The sequence below is a fragment of the Silurus meridionalis genome, chromosome 27 (assembly GCF_014805685.1).
Source record: "Silurus meridionalis isolate SWU-2019-XX chromosome 27, ASM1480568v1, whole genome shotgun sequence".
NCBI classification, from domain to species: domain Eukaryota; kingdom Metazoa; phylum Chordata; class Actinopteri; order Siluriformes; family Siluridae; genus Silurus; species Silurus meridionalis.
In genome coordinates, this window is record NC_060910.1 from 16,361,553 (window position 1) to 16,379,696 (window position 18,144).

The 18,144-nt window shown below is 38.1% G+C and overlaps 1 protein-coding gene across 1 annotated transcript in view; it reads left to right on the forward strand.

The window, feature by feature from the left end:
- trpm3 (transient receptor potential cation channel, subfamily M, member 3) overlaps positions 1–18,144 on the forward strand; it is a 165,041-nt gene that overhangs the window by 136,462 nt on the left and 10,435 nt on the right. Inside the window, 10 exon segments of the mRNA XM_046841693.1 lie at positions 679–714; positions 911–1,051; positions 2,883–2,912; positions 3,885–4,177; positions 4,722–4,950; positions 6,275–6,478; positions 8,186–8,326; positions 13,111–13,239; positions 16,272–16,523; positions 16,610–16,784. Coding sequence (XP_046697649.1) covers positions 679–714; positions 911–1,051; positions 2,883–2,912; positions 3,885–4,177; positions 4,722–4,950; positions 6,275–6,478; positions 8,186–8,326; positions 13,111–13,239; positions 16,272–16,523; positions 16,610–16,784 — 1,630 coding nt within the window.

The window sequence follows — 18,144 nt, forward strand, 5'->3', positions numbered from 1 at the left end:
CATTTGTCCGGACACTAATACAGTGTGTGCAGCGTCTCTATAAAAGGACATAGTAATTCTGGATATAGTTTAAACACACTAACAAGACATAATGAGACTAATCAGAAGAGACAATTGCAAACAATGACCAGAAGGTGTGTTTAGGGCACAGCTGGAGAAGGTAGTGGAAACTGTTGAAAATAATCAAGTAAACAGGAAGCCTGGAGTGACACTGATGGGACGCAGATTGGATGCGGGTTTTAGCCCAATTTACAGTATGGTCCAATTTTATAGTCTCATTCATTAATCAAACAGGCTAACTAGATCTTTTTCTTCCCTTTACCGTCATGTGTGTTTACAATAATGTTTCATTTATAATGCAATGAATGAAATAACAGGCCAGATGTGGTATAGTTAATTAAAGCATGCAGCAGTGTGAGCCAAGATCTCTGTATTAGTCTGAAAACTTCAATGTGCTGCTATGAGACAGACCCTTGTGCTTTGATTGTTTTGGCTTGGTTTGTCCTTACACAAGGTCCTTGTATTGTAGCTCAGTGTATATCAGCAGGGTGCTTTGTCTTTTGTGTATGTTAGCTGACTACTGTTGTATGTTTGGCATACCACTGTTTCAGTGTGTGTTCCTTACCAAAATCCCACTCGTGCAACCCTTTCTCACTTACCTTGTGTGTTCTTTCCAAGCAAGAATATCCAGGGTTCAGTTGGATCTACCTCAAGGTGAATCAGCCAGTCACTTCTCTTTATAGTCCTTTTAGCATTACAACAGTGTCTGTACTTGTCTGTCTGTATGTAAGAATGTATGTACAGTATGTAAGTAGCGTGAATGTGCAAAATCTCTCATACATTTTCTACCTTTTTTAGCCGACCTTTTATGAAAACTTTGCACAAGTAACACTATAACTACTGCCTTCAGGGTAACCTGCCACCTGACTACCGTATCAGCTTGATCGACATCGGATTAGTAATTGAATACCTAATGGGTGGAGCCTATCGATGCAACTACACACGGAAACGATTCCGAACCCTGTACCACAATTTGTTTGGGCCTAAGAGAGTAAGTAATTCAAGCCATGTCCACACTAATAAATTTTGGTTTGAAAACACATATATTTCTCTTCATTTTGGTTTTCTCTCCACACCGAGATAGCGTTCTTAGTAAATGAAAATGTAGAGTGTAACTCCGAACTGGAAACATTAAAAAAAAAATGCAGATCTCGCATTGCATGTAATTACGGAGGCTATTGAAAACGATGACACATTTTTAGTCGTTGCCATGATGTTACAAAGAGCAGGAAAGTAATTAAACACCATGTGGAAATTAAGCGCGTCCAAGCATCTTACGTTTTGCTTATGCACACTACAGGGAGGTAAGTGTTTTTGGATTTTTCAGTATGTATAAGCAACTTTTGGGAAACGACTGAAAAAAAAGGACACGGAGAATTTATAGATGAAAATGCTGTTTGTAAATGTATCCATATGGGTGTAGATGTAGCCTTCTCTCACCGCTGCGGCCCGGGTTCGATCCCGTCAGGGAACCAACCCCAGCCACTGTTAGTGCCGGTCCCAAGCCCGGATAAATGGGAAGGGTTGCGTTAGGAAGGGCATCCAGCGTAAAAACATGTGCCAAATCAAACATGCGGATGATCCGCTGTGGCGACCCCTAACGGGAGAAGCCGAAAGAAAGTTAGTGTAGATGTAGCCTTAATTATTCCAAAAGTGTTTTCAGATGTTCCCTGTCAATGTCAGCAACAAAAGTCAATCATATGAATCAGTGAGATCATTGATCGGGGTAAGGGGGGAAATAGGGCTTTCCTCCGAGAACGTTATGCTACCCTGTGACAGAGCATTGGCAGCAGATCAAAAAAGATGCAGTTGGCTGGCTTCATTTGTCTTTGAGAAAGCATGTGTGAGCCTTTATCCTTCCCCATCTGGTAGCTTTTGTATAATGAGGAGAGCTGGCTGGTGAGTGAAAATTGACAAATGAACAAAATAACTGAAAAGCAAACTGGGAAAATTTTTTTCCAAAATAAAAATAAAGTTTACAGTAGAATTTTTTTTTAACATGATTGCTACAGTGCTAGTTTTAGAAATTACTTCCAACCTTGGCATCCCACCATAACCAAGTAATAGTCTGCAAATTCTTCAAGATCACAGAACATCCTTCCACAAGTATTTTACATACTAAAACATTTTTGCAGACTAAGCTATTACACTAGTTCTGATCAGTGATAGAGTGTATAGAGAGAATTTACTCTGCATCGCAACAAATTTAAGCACTAAAAACAGATTTAATCAAAAAAAAAAAAAAAACGACGCCTCTTCCAGGTGAGTAGATGTATGTTATCTTGTGTGTTTGTACTAACCAAAGCAGGAAAGTAGTAAATCAAATAAACAAACATAAGGGGCTATAGATTTATTTCCAAAACTCTGAACTGCTAAGATTAAAGAAGATGAGATTCGCAAGGCGAAGATAAAACACCTCAGTGATGGTATGGGGATATTTGATCTGCTTGTACAGCAGTATGTGGATATCTTCTGCACCAGGGATCAGATAAGAAGAATTTGGATCAGAATGAGAACGCTTTGTCCTACCAGTGCAAATCCAGCAAAAAACATATACCCAGGCAGTGCAGAAGGTAAAGCCTAAAATAGAGAAGGATGAGCAGTGGAGCGGGAGAGCTGCTCCAGATTTCCAGCTCTTCTGATCATTATGCAAAAATCACCTACTTAACAAATGTATCTCACTTTAGCCCTCACACAGCAACACACACTGGTCTTCACAACCGCCCTAGTGTCTCTATAATAGGGTAATATAAAGCATATGTTTGCATGCATGTGTGCACATGTCATTTTACTAAATGATACTGTCTTGTCATTATTCACAGCCAAAAGCCTTAAAGCTGCTTGGAATGGAGGTAAGTATACATTTCTGAAAATCTTTAACTTATCTCTATATAAATATTGGTGAAACTTTGGAATTTAGGTTGCATACTATAATTACAGGCCACTGATAAAAAAATTTAATCAAATGTAACAATCTGCAAACGTGACAGAATTATTCAGATGTAACACATAAGTAACAAAATTTAAATAAAAGTAACAATACAACCTATACTAGATATGATGAATATAAATAGTTAGTTTTAGAACTACAACTCCAATTTGAATTCAGTGCAAAATGTTAATAAAAACAGAATTCAATGATTTGCAAATCTCACAAATCCATAATCTATTGACAATAAAACCAAAAACCAAAAAGTTTAAACTGAGAATATATACCATTTTAAGGAAAACATTTGTTTATTTTGAATTTGATCGCTGCAACAGATCTAAAAAAGTTGCTGAAGTTTTTGGAGTGTAATGTTGTCCTATATGAGTCTGATACAACTGTGCAACAGTTCTGGGTTTCCTTTGTTGTGTTTTTTGTTTCATGATGCACCAAATATTTTCAAATAGTGAAAGAGTCTAGACTGCATGCAGGTCAGTTCTGAACTCTTCTATTACAAAGTCATGCTATTGTAATAGATGCAGCATGCAGTTAGTATGGGCTCGCTCAAATACTGTTTGCAAGTATGAAATTGTTACACAATTTGTAGACACAATCTATTCACCTTATTATTTTCTTAAAATTACACATTTCCTCAATTTAAACATTTTCGGTGTTATGTTAACTGTATATAAAATTGTTCAATCATGTTGTATTCTTAGACAGGGTAAATTACATTTTCATACCAGTTTCCTATGCAATTGGATTGATCCTTATCTCAGAAGAGATTCTTTATTTAACTGCCACTGATTAGTCTACACATGATTGCTATTAAAAATGTCAACTTTGAGGTCTAAGCCAATTCATATAATAAACTGACTAAAATTCCTTGCTGGGACAGGATGACATGCCAATCCGACGAGGGCGGCAGAAGACAACGAAAAAAAGAGAAGAGGAGGTGGACATTGATCTGGACGACCCTGAAATCAACCACTTCCCTTTCCCCTTTCACGAGCTGATGGTGTGGGCAGTGCTAATGAAGAGGCAGAAGATGGCCCTGTTCTTTTGGCAGCATGGTGAGGAGGCCATGGCCAAGGCATTGGTGGCATGCAAGCTGTGCAAGGCCATGGCTCATGAAGCCTCTGAGAATGACATGGTGGATGACATCTCTCAGGAGCTCAACCATAACTCCAGGTGCTGGAATGGATCTGCATGAGCAGATCATTTGACCTATTTGTTCTTTATTACTTTACCAGATCGTGGCTTTATGTGTTATATAGGCTGATTTCTTGTCCATTTCCTTTCCAATTGCTCCCCATCCTTTAGCATATCTATTTTAAGTAATAACACAAAACCAAAGTAATAACAGCTGCATAAAAGGAACACCCTGTAATACGGAAGTTGTCTAGCCATTACAGCTTCCAACACATCAACTCTAAAACATTCCTATTCAATTGCTACTTACTATATTCCAGCCATTGAAAGGTGCCATTGTAACAAGTCAATGTTCCTTCATTCCTGAGTTTAATCTTATGGCTAATCTGTGTATCTATGTGTAGATCATTTGTCATGTATCTTATCTGACTCTATACAGCTCTATGACATGCCCATTTCTAATCCAATTCTCAACTAATTTGCACTTTGGTCTTAGTATTTTGAAGTGTGTATGTGCAGACATGCATTTGTCTGTCACATTATCTCACATCCACCTTTATTCTATAATGTAATTCTCTCTCAGGGAGTTCGGCCAGCTGGCGGTGGAGCTCCTGGACCAGTCCTACAAGCAGGATGAGCAGATGGCCATGAAGCTCCTTACCTATGAGTTAAAGAACTGGAGCAACGCCACCTGCTTGCAGCTGGCTGTAGCCGCCAAGCATCGTGACTTCATCGCCCACACCTGCAGCCAGATGTTGCTCACTGACATGTGGATGGGGCGTCTTCGCATGCGCAAAAACTCCGGCCTCAAGGTTCAAGTAGCATTATTGTATCGTTATGAGTATCATTTAGACCAAAAGTTTTTTGACAAATTCCATCATCTTTGTGTTTGTTTGGTTTTTTTGTATACTTGCCTTAACTTGCTACTGATAGCAGTTCCTTCTTTTTGAAAAATTCAGTGTTTGTCACATGTGATAACAGTATAGTGATATTCTTTTCCTCACGTATTCAATCTTTTTATGAGCCTGGAGGCTAATCTCAGGTTCAGCTATGATATGGCACACCTGGAGGTTTAAAGCCTCAACATTCTGATCAGTAGCGCAAAGCCTTTATTGAGACACCACTGCCCAACCATGACAAATTTATCTAAATTAACTTAATCTGTGAGCAGCAATTTTGTGAAACATCAAAACACAAGAGAATAAAGATATTTTATGCTCTTAACATGAATCTGTCTCACCAAATATATTTAATTCAGCATGTTATTATATTATCAGTCATTTATTGACATTCAGTAACTGTTTTATCCGGGTCAGGGTTTTAGTGCCAAATCTTGGTAACGCTTAGTGCAGGCTAGGAAAATTCACCCCCAGCTAGAATGCTAGTCCTTTGCAGGGTATCATTCAAGCACATGATGCTACACAACCTGGGCAATCTAAAGTAGTCAACTCACCTCTCTTTTCGTTGTTAGACAATAAAACGAAACAAATCTAGGACCCTTTGAGGCAGCACTGGACTACTAGAGTTATCTTATACTAGGGTTTTATTCTGCTAGGATTTTCATGTCAGTAATGTTTAAACCTTTGACCTCTTTCTGACCATCAGCTATATAGAACTACATTTGTTGTAGGGTTAGGCGTAGAACATCCAGAGGTAACCCCTCATGGACAAAACGGATAACTCATATGGTGCAAGAGGACCCCTTTTCTCCCCAAGGGTTTTATTTCTCTTTTACTGACAATCCATTTGTATTCACCACACTATTTTCTGTTGTCTTGTCATTCCATATCAATAAACTGTTTCATTTTTTTTTTAAAAAGAGAATAATAGCTAGTCATCCTAGCAGAAAAAAGACACAGCATGACACAAACCTTTTAAACATGCATTCATCAGATGCTGAAGCTCAAGGAATTTTTTGTGAGCCTAAGATCTACTTTCAACCGAAGTTTTTGCATAGAAAACACATACTGGAGAATGCCATAAAATGTGCAGTGTTTACACTAGTGTTGTCTGAGTCGTTCAGGAATTTTGGCACTATTTCGAAAAATCAGACTAAAGAGATTAAAGTCCCTTGTACATGCTTGGAATGCACAGATGGCTTACCTCAAATGGGTGTGTGCACTTGCTTCTTTTCAGGTAATCCTGGGCTTACTGCTGCCTCCCTCCATCCTGAGTCTGGAGTTTAAGAACAAGGATGAGATGTCATACATGCCTCAGGAGCAGGAGGCCTACCTGCAGGAGAAGGATTCGGATGAGGCTGACAAGCCAGCCAAGGACAAGGAAGAGGAGGACATGGAGTTCACCGTAAGAGCATACTGTGAGGCGCAGTACAACTCCGTGGTGAGAGCACCCACCTTAGCTCCGTTCATTAGCCTGTAGTCCAGCTCACACACACACCCAACATGATGCTGCTGAAGAAGTCCTGCCCCCTCCCTCCCAAAATCTGGCCTTGATTCTCTGCTATTTTACCAATTTATGGATCCTGCCTTTGAAGAATATTTGTATGTCCCAACCCTCTCTTTCGCCACTGCTTCTCCCCTTTTCCTCGTTGTCCTAGCAAAGATGTGTGGTCGTGGAGTTGTAGCGTGTCTCTGTGTCGATTTGTCTATCTTCTTGTCTTTTGGGGTGTCTGTCTTCGTCTTCTCTTTGTCTCTTCCTTTTAGCGACGGTCTCGTCCGAAGTACGGTACTGTGAGAGATTGCTGCCTGTTCCTTCACTCATTAACACGGTTCCTGTCATTTCTGCGCATGCTATGCGAATGAGCTCTTTATTGCATTCTGTTTGGTGCCTTCATACCCAAAAACCCTTTGTGCAAGCTTCTGTATGCAAAAAAAAAAAAAAGTACTCTTCCTTTTCCTTTCATTCACACGAATAGCTATCATCTGATCTCTTTCTTGTCATGATTGCATTCAAAGAAGAAGTCATCCCAAATGACCCATACGAAATGAAGTGCAGACACAGTATATGACACAGTCTTTTGACTTGGTAGTATCTAGTTTCAGCTCACGACATGAAGCCCCACGTGAGGTGGAAGGAACTTTTTTTTTTTTTTACAAAAGGAATTTCTCCTTTATCATTAATTGTATCATATAACCTAAATAAGCATGAGCTGAAAATGCTAATCTGAAAAACCCCAAACATAAGTAAAAAAAAAAATATGTTCATGTAACATTAATATTATGATACAAACAATACTTAATCTAGTTAGCTACTTCTGGCTAGCTAGCTAACATTAAAATAAAGAATCCATTTGACATACCAAATCATTGTGTAGCTTTTCCATCTTTAGTGATCAAATTTCAACTTTCTGAAATGTTCTGACACTTTGCTCAATGTGTTGCCTAAAACAAAACATGGCTGAATAGGCGTGGCTGCAGCTAGATGTTACTAAAAAGGACCTTTTTTTGCCCTATTGTATATTTGTATCACTGTGACATTGTTAAACTCTGATCTGCAGTTCATATTTTCACTTGCTACTATGAATCTATTACAGATTTATAAGGTTATGGCAACAATTGTATTGCAAATTAAATGCCTCTGAATGTTTCTAATGGTGCCACTGAAAAAAAGATAAAATGCATAGATTTTAATGTATTAGTCAGGGGTTTGCCTTTTTCTTTTTGTTTTTTTTGGTATTTGGTATAGCGCCTGGGAGGGCTGTTGAATGCTTCATTTAATATAAGTTTTAGCTGACAGGTTTAATAATAAAACAGTCAAAGGGTTGCAATACAATTGAGACACGTCAAAGAGTGTACCATGTCCTCCATTCCTAAGTCCCCACTCTTGGCTTAACAATGTGTTTCTCTGGCACATAGAAATTGCATTAATTTCAAATTCTACCCTCTCTCTTCCATTTTCCCTACCATTTTACAGCAGTATCATCAAGCTGCTACATGTGCCACCTGCCTGAGTGCTCAGAATTGATTGGCAGTTTTTTTTTCTGTAACTGCCTAACACAATTCTGATTGATAAGAACATTTCCTGTCTGACTTGCTTTACAAAATGTGCCCTCTTTCTTGCCTCGCTGTTTCTCATCTCTTCTTTAAGGCTATGTTGGGGAATGTGAGCTCAGAAGTGTCTCGGAAAAAGGAAGTAAATGAAGCCCAGAACCGCCATCGCCTAATTCCGTTGGGACGCAAGATCTATGAGTTTTACAATGCCCCCATCGTCAAGTTCTGGTTCCATACGGTGAGAGATACATTACTGCAAAGCAGACATTGTAAACTGTTACAGGCAATGGTTCTTAAGAGTCACAACTCTGGGTTACACCTTACTGCCTTTATTCTCACTCTTTTTTATTTTTTAGTTTATTATATTTTCAGTTGAATTTTTTAAAATATTGCCATAAAGCAGGCTTTAACAGTTTAGCTAATGCACAATCTGATAATCAGATTACAGCAAGACAGATTACAAGTTTGAGTTATTGTACTGTCATTTCCAAAGCTACATTTGTTTTATTTATTGGGTTGATATTAAACTACCTGAGAAGATCGCACTATAATAAATATACATTGGGCAGCTAAATGACCCAAGTTGGAAAAAAGTTTTCTCACAGCTAACAAGGATACAATTCAATCGCTTGCGTTAAAAACTAATTTTTTAAATGAGCTTCAAGTCTTGTTTCAATGTAAGTGCATAGAATCAAGTGGTCTACACTGACGGTATGGCATACAGTACCATCCCACAAGGCAACTAGAAAACAGGAGGCTTTCCTTTCATATAGAATAGAGGAAGATAGTCTTATCTTCAAATGAGATGGTATCAAAAAGGTTACGGATTAGCTCTGTTTACAAGAAAAGTACTTCATTAATCTGCTTTTACATACAATCAACTTCAAAATAGTCTCTTCCACAGCAATACACAGCACTCAGTGTTCCTGCCACTTCTTTAATGTGTCCTGGAAGTCTCCTTTTAGAAGCTTGCCAAACACCTTCTGCGATTTGCACTGAATCTCCACAATGGTGTCAAATGTCGACAAATATGATGCACTTGGTTGAGCTGTGGACCTGCCTTGCATTTTTCTCTCTGTTATGAACTCAGGACAGTACAATGTCTTTTAACACACTCACTTATGAAGGCCGGTGATTCCTGTGACTGTGAGTGTAGCCTTGTGCTGACATCTGTTGGTGTGTTACAAAACCAGCCTTGGCCCAAAATGTTCTGATCTGTTCAGCATTCCTGGTATTAGGCATGTACTGTAACTATATATATATATATATATATATATATATATATATATATATATATATATATATATATATATATATATATATATATATATAATCATAGCAAACAATATTAACAAATAGCAAACAAAAGTTGTGCATTATAAATGTAACAAAATGAATCCATACCTGATATCGGTGGTGTAACTCATAAGGGGGCATGAAGCATAGGGCTAGTCACAGTCTGCTGTCAGCTAGTGCTATTAGAGTCACATAGCCCTCTACAGCACTTGATGTATTTTTGAATCCTGCATTATTCACCAACTAATATGATGCTCAATCCCCCAAACTAAACCGAAACCTAAACCCCGCCTGAATGCTGCAGATATTTGACTATGCATGCTCTATATGTTTGTGGCATTTTTTTACCAATATATTGCACAGGTGGGTTTGTATATATTGTTTCAGTCACCCACTAACTTGTTGTCAGTGTCTAAAACTTATTAGGAATCTGAATGCTTTCCAAAGCCATTGCAGTTTTTCTGAAGCTAACACAAGCTAATAAGTTTCTAGTTTATTGTCTCTTAAAAACAGAGCATTAGGGAGAAGCAACCCCCTGTAAAATGGCTTTGTAGACGTCATTGAAATGATGTGATTAAAAACATGCTAAGAACATGAGATAGTTACTCTAACACAGAGTAACATAGTACACAGCATGCAACATGGAACAGAGATTGGACAGACATATTATGTAATTATCAGTATTAGATAAAGCAGATGATAAGAATTCGCCCAGGTAAGGACGCCTCAGTAGGAAACCCAAATAGTTTTTGTTTTAATGTTCTTTCAGCCTTGTACCTTATCTCATTGGCCTCTGGGCCTTTTTGTTGTGTAAATCCTCTCTAGGCCAGTTTTTTCCCTGAGAAACCTAGTGAATGCCTTGCACTTGGATTTCCTCCTCCCTAAAGTTTGTTGGCCCTTTCTTGTTTTTCTCTTCAATAAATAACTTAGTGGTTCTATTTATAGGGAGCCTGTATAATGCGGGTTATGCATTTTTATCAAAACATGGGTGCTTCGGTTCAAATTGAGAACTTCTTGCTGAAGTAGTCTAGTCCAGACAGAAATTGGAGACACATAAACAAAAAGGATGGATGAGAGGATGAGAGAAAAACAGTGCCATAAGAACCTATGAACCCAATAAAAATTAATGCATGGTACAGATCATATACAAATGTTTTGAAATTGTTTAATTGTTTAAATCTGCTCAGCCAATCATACGGGAAAAAGGACAATATATGAAAACCACACAGATACAGGTTAAGAGCTTCACTAAGTGAGTGACAGATCAGTCTTTGAATGTCCAGTGTCGGTGAGCCCATTTCACCCATCATACAGTTTGAAGTTCTGTGTGTTAGATGCTTTTCTGTTCTGTTCTGCTTCTTTGAGTTGCTACTGATTTTTTATCAGTTCAGACCAATCTGGTCAGCCTCCTCACTATTACGCTGATTATCTCTTTACAATGGTACCTGCCAGGAGTGGGATATATTAGGCAACAAGTAAGCAATTGGTTCTCAAATTTCTTTAGTAAGCACTGGGTAAGCATTGAGTAAACATAAGGCACACAAGCTGAGGCACTTTGACAATGGCCAGATTGTGCTGATTATACATTTGGGTCAGAGTATCTACAAAACAAGTGTTGTGGAGTGTTCCTGGTATGCAGTGGTTAGTACCTACCAAACAGTGGTCCAAGTAAGTACAACCAGTGAAAAAGTTACATGGTCATGGCCACTCAAGATTCATGGATGCACACAAAAGCAAAGGCTAGTCCATCTGGTCTGAACAGAACAGCAATGGAACATTGTAGCACAATTTGCTGTAAAAGTATGAAGACCCGTATCCGCCAATGAAAGCACCTACAATAGGCAAATGAACAGCAAAACTGGAACATGGAGCAATGAATGGCACCTTCACAATGTATATTTGCTCCCCTCCATTTTTTGAGGGACCAAAGTAACTCAGCATCCAAGTGTGTGTTATTCCAACTTTATGTTACTCACAAGTAAGCAGATAGAAAGTCTAGTATTGATTTCGAATGTGGCATTTGAATTTGGAATCTGCTGCTGTTCACTCCCCACATGTTCCAAGTCCCATCACTGTGAGTGATGCGAGTCTTTAGGCTAAATATTGAAACAAAGACATCATAAAATGCAAAGATAACATTATACATTGCCAGATCAACCAAGAAAGGGCACAGGAGCACCAAAAGGCCCTAAATGACAACAAAAAACTGTGATGTATGATAGTGGTGTATTGTTTTTTCCTAGAAAACTCCATGATGAATAAAAAAAAACTATATGCTAAGATGCTGGCTTGCTCCATTACACCCACTTCTACATTGAAACCTGTCAACCCCACTACTGTCTGAAATGTCTGACACTACAATATTGTTTCTGAATTTTGCAGAGATTATGGAAACATGACTAGGAGGGTTGTGCTCATTTTTGTACAGTACAATCAGAAGACTCAGCTGGAGCTTCTTTTTTCCTTACATAGACATGTATTGTGCCTATTTTTAATCATCTGCATTACCATCTCTCTGAAAGTCTACTTCTTTTCCTCATGAAGTGTGTTTATCTCAGTGTGAAAACACCCCGAGGGCTGATGTGGGGGATCTCATGCTGTGTTCTGTACAAAGCATCAATTTAATCGGCAGCGTGACTGGAGAAAGCCAGCATGTGTCGTTAAAGACATAATGCAGGAAATGAAAGGAGGAAGAGAGAAGTGTAAATAACTCAGCCATGGTGTTAAAAAAAGACAGGAGATGAACTTTGTTGTTGTCCAGAATTGAGGTTAGTCATACATTCTTAGAGAGTAATGTGCCACCTGAATGAGATTCTAACATGCACTTTAATGGAGTTATATGATTAGCTAATTGTGTGGCAACAGCCTCAGCTAATGTTTACATCCAACATTAGAATGGGGGAAAATGGCCAGTTTTTTAGGTACAGGATTTACTATGTCAGTGTCAATTTGTGCTGAGATTTACCACTAAAATAATACAAGGTAAGCATTATTTCCAAGGTACCATTAATTCTACAAAATTAAATAAATAATAAACTGGCAGATCTTTAGAGCATTGGAAATTGTGCATTTTCAATGAAAATAACTAGGGGTGTAACATGTATTTGTACCATATTTTTTGGTACAGAGCTTTCATAATCCTGTATACGTGTGGAACATAGTTTAAATCTGAGTTCCCTCAGGAACATATTAAGTGGCGAACCGCACGTTTGTTTAGTCTCCTCCTTGCACTTTGAGTAAATTTGTTTATTGATTGTTTACATTTATTTAATTTTATTTAATACATTTAATTGATTACTTGATTTGATCAATATAATAGTAAAGTGTATTGTATTGATTTGATTTATTCTATTTTAGTTTTATAAAATAATATTTTATATATTATTTAACCAAGCAGGCATTGAAAATTGTTTTAAAAATGGAAACTGTTGATGTTTACAAATGTTAATACTAATAAACTGTGTTAAGAAAATACTATAAGCAATTTTATGTTTCGCATTCCCCCTTACCGTACCGAAATTTGTAAAGAACCGTGACTTAAAAACTGAGGTAAAGTACCGAACCATGAATTTTGTGTACCGTTACACCCCTATAAAATAACGAGTACAATTAGTTACTACAACTGTTCTTTTAAGTGGTTTGCAGGCATAGCAATGCTCACTTTAAAGAATCTTTCAATTTTTAAAAGAAGAATCACTTTTAATAAACTCTGTTTTTTTTTCCCAGATGGCCTATGTGGGATACCTAATGCTCTTCAACTACATTGTGCTGGTAAAAATGGACCTCTGGCCTTCTCCTCAGGAGTGGATTGTGATCGCCTACATTTTCACCAATGGGATTGAGAAGATGCGGGAGGTGAGATCAAAGACTGGATGAGATCTGAAAGATTTTTGGGGTATACAGTATATGGGCAAAAGTATGTGGGTTCTTGACCATTGTGTCTAAGGTGCTTGTTGAAAATCCAATTTTAATTTTCAATTTGCTGTTATAACTGCCACTTTTATGGCAAGAATTTCTAATCAGCATGGATGTGGGGATTTCAACCATGAGAGTTGAGGGGTCAGGCAGTACTCTCAGACAGGAAGGCCTGTATTCAATTCAATTTTAATTCATTTTTATTTGTATAGCGCTTTTAACAATGAACATTGTCTCAAAGCAGCTTTACACAGATAATGTGGTGATTAAAAGTGAATATGTTCTTTATGAGTAAGTTTGTCCCTGATGAGTGAGCCGGTGGCGACTGTGGCAAGGAAAAACTCCCCGAGACGGCATAAGGAAGAAACCTTGAGAGGAACCAGACTCAAGAGGGAACCCATCCTCATCTGGGTTGCACCGACTGTCCATTTGTAGCAGATATACAATGTTGTGGGGTGCAGTGATGATGATCAGAAGCGAACTGTAGTCCTGAGTCAGTGTAGGAGACTGTTGACATTAACTACAGTCCAATCCATCCTCAAAGCGCCCGTTCCCATCCTCAAAGCGCCCCTGTATGCATTCTTTCAGCCCAAATATATTTAATGGGAGTGAGATCAGGGCTCTTTGTATGTCACTGGACACCAACCTTAGTAAACCATGTCTTATTAGAGCCACTTCACTGCTTTGAATGTTGGAAAATAATATGAACATTTCCCTTCATTGGAACTAAAGGGTCTTGCCCAAATACAGGTCAAAAAGCACATATAGGTATAACATGTGTCCACAAACATTTGGCCAAATGTATAGTGATTTATGCACACGTCCTTACACCTTTTATACACATTTTTGTTCTTGGCACAACTGTTTCTCCCTTACTTATATGACTTAAACTGATTAGAAAACGTATCTTCATGCCTACAGCAACTTCAAATGCGCAAACAAGTGTTAAAATCCCAGCTGGGGTTTTAAATAGGACAGGGCTGAGTAGAAGCTCACTGGGAGAGATCAGACAAGCTGAGCTCCTGAATGTCAGGCTTAAAGTCTTCCTGCAATATTGTTCTTAACTCCACTGTAAAGGAGTACCAATGTAATGCCTTCTCTACCTATACAGATTTATATAATACTGCATATGAATTATGTTCCTATATATTGAAAAAATCACTTTCCCATAGTTGTTATTATTAGAAATCTGACAGAAATGTTGGTCTCATGTAACATACTGAAAATCATGATTTCTCCACACAGCCCTGTTTTTGGAACGCACATTTATTATTTCGAGGAAATTTCGATCTTTCTCTCTCTCTCTCTCTCTCTCTCTCTCTCTCTCAATCTCTCTCTTTCGCTCGCTTTCTTTCGCTCGCTCTCTCTCTCTCTCTGTGATGAGAAGGCTAACACTGCCCCATATTGGACGCAAAACTCATGCACACTCTAGCTGCATCCTACAAGTCCCTTTTGTAAAATACACATGAAGTCCGTTCGATATACAGTAATCCCCCGCTTTACCGCCGTTCGAATCTCGTGCCCCCCGTTTATCGCAAAATTCAATTTGCCACATAACGTTTTTTTAAAGTACTGTATATATAAAAAATAGCATTTTTGGGGTGGTGTCCGTTTATCGCGGTTTTTCGTTTATTGCGGGGATGGGGGATTACTGTATTACAGAGTTACAATCGGAAATTCTGTAACTGATCGGTTTTATCTGAACACACATTACTTAAATAGAATATTCATATATATGAATTATATATATTAAATTATAATAAAAAAAACAATTGGGAACATTTTAATAAAAAATAAAATAAAACACCACCCTGATTGCATAAGTCTACACAGCCTCTAATAACATGGGCTCTAACTGTCCTCGTAGTTAACTAGTCACAATTAGGCCTGTAGGTGAATTAAATTCACCTGCCATCAATTAAAGTGACTGTGATTAAGAGCCATGAGCCACAGAGATTTGGCAAAGAAACTGCAAAGCTTAATTGTTGAAAGCTACCAATCAGGAGGATGATAGAAAAGAATATCAGAAGAACTGAATGTATCATGAAGCACTGTCGAAACTTACATCAATAAGTGGAGAAATTGTGGCACCACAAAGACATTGTAAAGATGAGAGGACTTCAGGGAGGCTACCAAGTGGCCAACAGCAACACTGAATGAATTACAGGAATTTCTGGCAGGTGCGAGTGACGTCTTTCATGTGATTATCATCTCCTGTATTCTGCACAAATCTGGGCTGCAAGATATGGTGGTAAGAAGAATATGCAAGGCAGTCTGAATTATGCCACAAGATTGATTCATTCACCCCAAACCAAAAGTTGAACATTTTAACCATAATTCTAAGAGGTATGTTTGGTGCAAAGCAGGGAAGCATGGTGGGGGTAGCATTAAGATGTTTGGCTGCTTCTCTTCAGCTGAGCCAGGGGCACTTGTGAAGATTGGTGGGAAAATGAACAGCAAATACCAAGATATTTTGGTAAAAAACCTTCTGCCCTATGTCATAAAGTTGAATGAAGAGGAATTTCAAATTTCAACATGACAGTGGCCCAAAGCACACATAAACATCAACAAATAGCTTCAGAAAGGGATAATCAGTGTTCTGGAATGGCCCAGCCAGAGCTCTTAATTCCAGTAAAAATCCAGATCCTCTCACAATTTTAAGTATTTTTTTTTTTTTTTTTTTTTGCAAAAAAGAGTGTAAAGTTAATGGAGACTTATTCACAAGATTTGATGCTGTAATAAAGGCAAATGGTAATTCCACAAAGTAGTAGTTGGGAAGGGATTGAGACTTTCTTTGCTGGATTTTTGTTTGTTGTAAGATCACGTTAAAGATGTAACAAGTCTGACATTTATTTATGTTTTTATATATTAAAAACCTGCAATTATTGTATTTGTCATGTGATTAAAAGCTTAAACTCGTAAAATTGTATGATGGTTGATTTGAAAATGTCTTTATTTAATCTCGTTCTCAGATCCTGATGTCAGAGCCTGGCAAACTTCTGCAGAAAGTTAAAGTATGGCTGCAGGAATATTGGAACATCACAGACCTCATGGCTATCCTTATCTTCTCCATTGGCATGGTGCTCCGTCTCCAGGAGCCACCCCTCATGAGCTATGGTCGGGTCATCTACTGCGTCAACATTATCTACTGGTACATCCGCCTTCTTGACATCTTTGGGGTAAACAAATACCTCGGACCCTACGTAATGATGATTGGCAAGATGGTAAGAAATACGGTCTTATTAATTAGCCAGTATCAAGATGGAAGGACACGATGTATGTTGCTTTAACAATTTCTCTTTTTGTGCAGATGATTGACATGATGTATTTTGTGATAATCATGTTGGTCGTGCTGATGAGTTTCGGTGTAGCACGTCAAGCCATTCTAAACCCTAATGAGGATCCATCGTGGATGCTGGCTCGCAATATCTTCTTCATGCCCTACTGGATGATCTATGGCGAAGTATTTGCTGACCAGATTGACCGTAAGACATCTTTTTTTTTACCAGATTTTAAAGATCCTTTCAAATAATCAACAGCTTTAAGTTTGAGCATGGTTTTGAATCTCCAGTCAACTCCTGCACCTTTTCAAATTACCCTGCCCCTTCACACCTTATATATAGACTAACTCTTGAGCACTACTGGGCAGAAAGCCTCCAATACCAGAATTCAATTAAGATGGGTACCAAGAACCAACAGATGATTATTTGTAATAAAAACACACTGAAGCTTTGAAGCTAAAATACTGTCACAAATGTGACTCAGTAGCTATTACTATTTTTTAGAGGACAGGAAATTTGATCCAGTAAAAAAAAACATCTCATCATTTGATCATTTGATTCAGTAAGCATGAATTTGTCAAAAAGTGGCTCTGGGATACCAGCAGTAGCACTCATGGTATTAGACAGTGGCAAAATGGATTTTGAAGTATGGTGAAAATGGAGATAAAGGTGGAATCAAAATAATAAATATCTATGTGATTTATAAAATACGATCCCACAGTTAGCTCCTATAATTGAAGGTATGCTATTACGTGTGGGCAGCTGTCCATCTGATGTGGGGTCATAATGCCCACTTTTTAAAAAGCCCTCTGTTCTGTCAATCTATGTGCCATATGAGCCAGTGGTTTAACACTCTTATTAAGCAAACCTGAGATGCCATAGTGTACGGCTCCCTTAGCAAAAAAAAGCTAGGTCTGCTTCCATTAGAACACACAATCTAGATTTATTCATGTAGCAAATACATTTTAAACTAGATAACCTTTAATAGCCAGTTGAATGAAAGTCATCTTTAAAAATTTTTGTAGCTAAAAGTGTATAATAAAACAATCAGCCTGGGGGTGTTGTTTTAGGGTTCATTGGGTATTCCATAAACAAGGATGCCTGGAGATTTGTTGACTTGAACAGTAAATACAAAAGGATAAAATACTTGAACTTGAAGGCCCAGCTATGGCAGCTGAAGTGCTATAAATTGGTCTACCACCTGCAGTTTTCCAAATGGTGCGTTAAGGGATAATTTGGTATTGGAGCATAAATGTGAGCTGATCTTTTAAAGAAAAGGTTTTTTTACACTTTTAACTTTTAAAAGCACAGTTTAACACTCTTCATACCATGGCTGACCAGAATATATTTGAAACACAGATGAACTAGTTGGTGTTTGTTGTGCAATGTTAGAGATTACCACAAAAGTGGCAAAGATGGTACAGCAATCCCCCCGCTTTACCGCGGTTCCAATCTAGCACCTCGGGTTTATCGCGGACAGCACGATAGATCAAAAAACAAATAGGGAATTGTTCTTATGGAGTTTTATGTTAAAATTAAGTAAAATGTTAATACAGTACTGTAT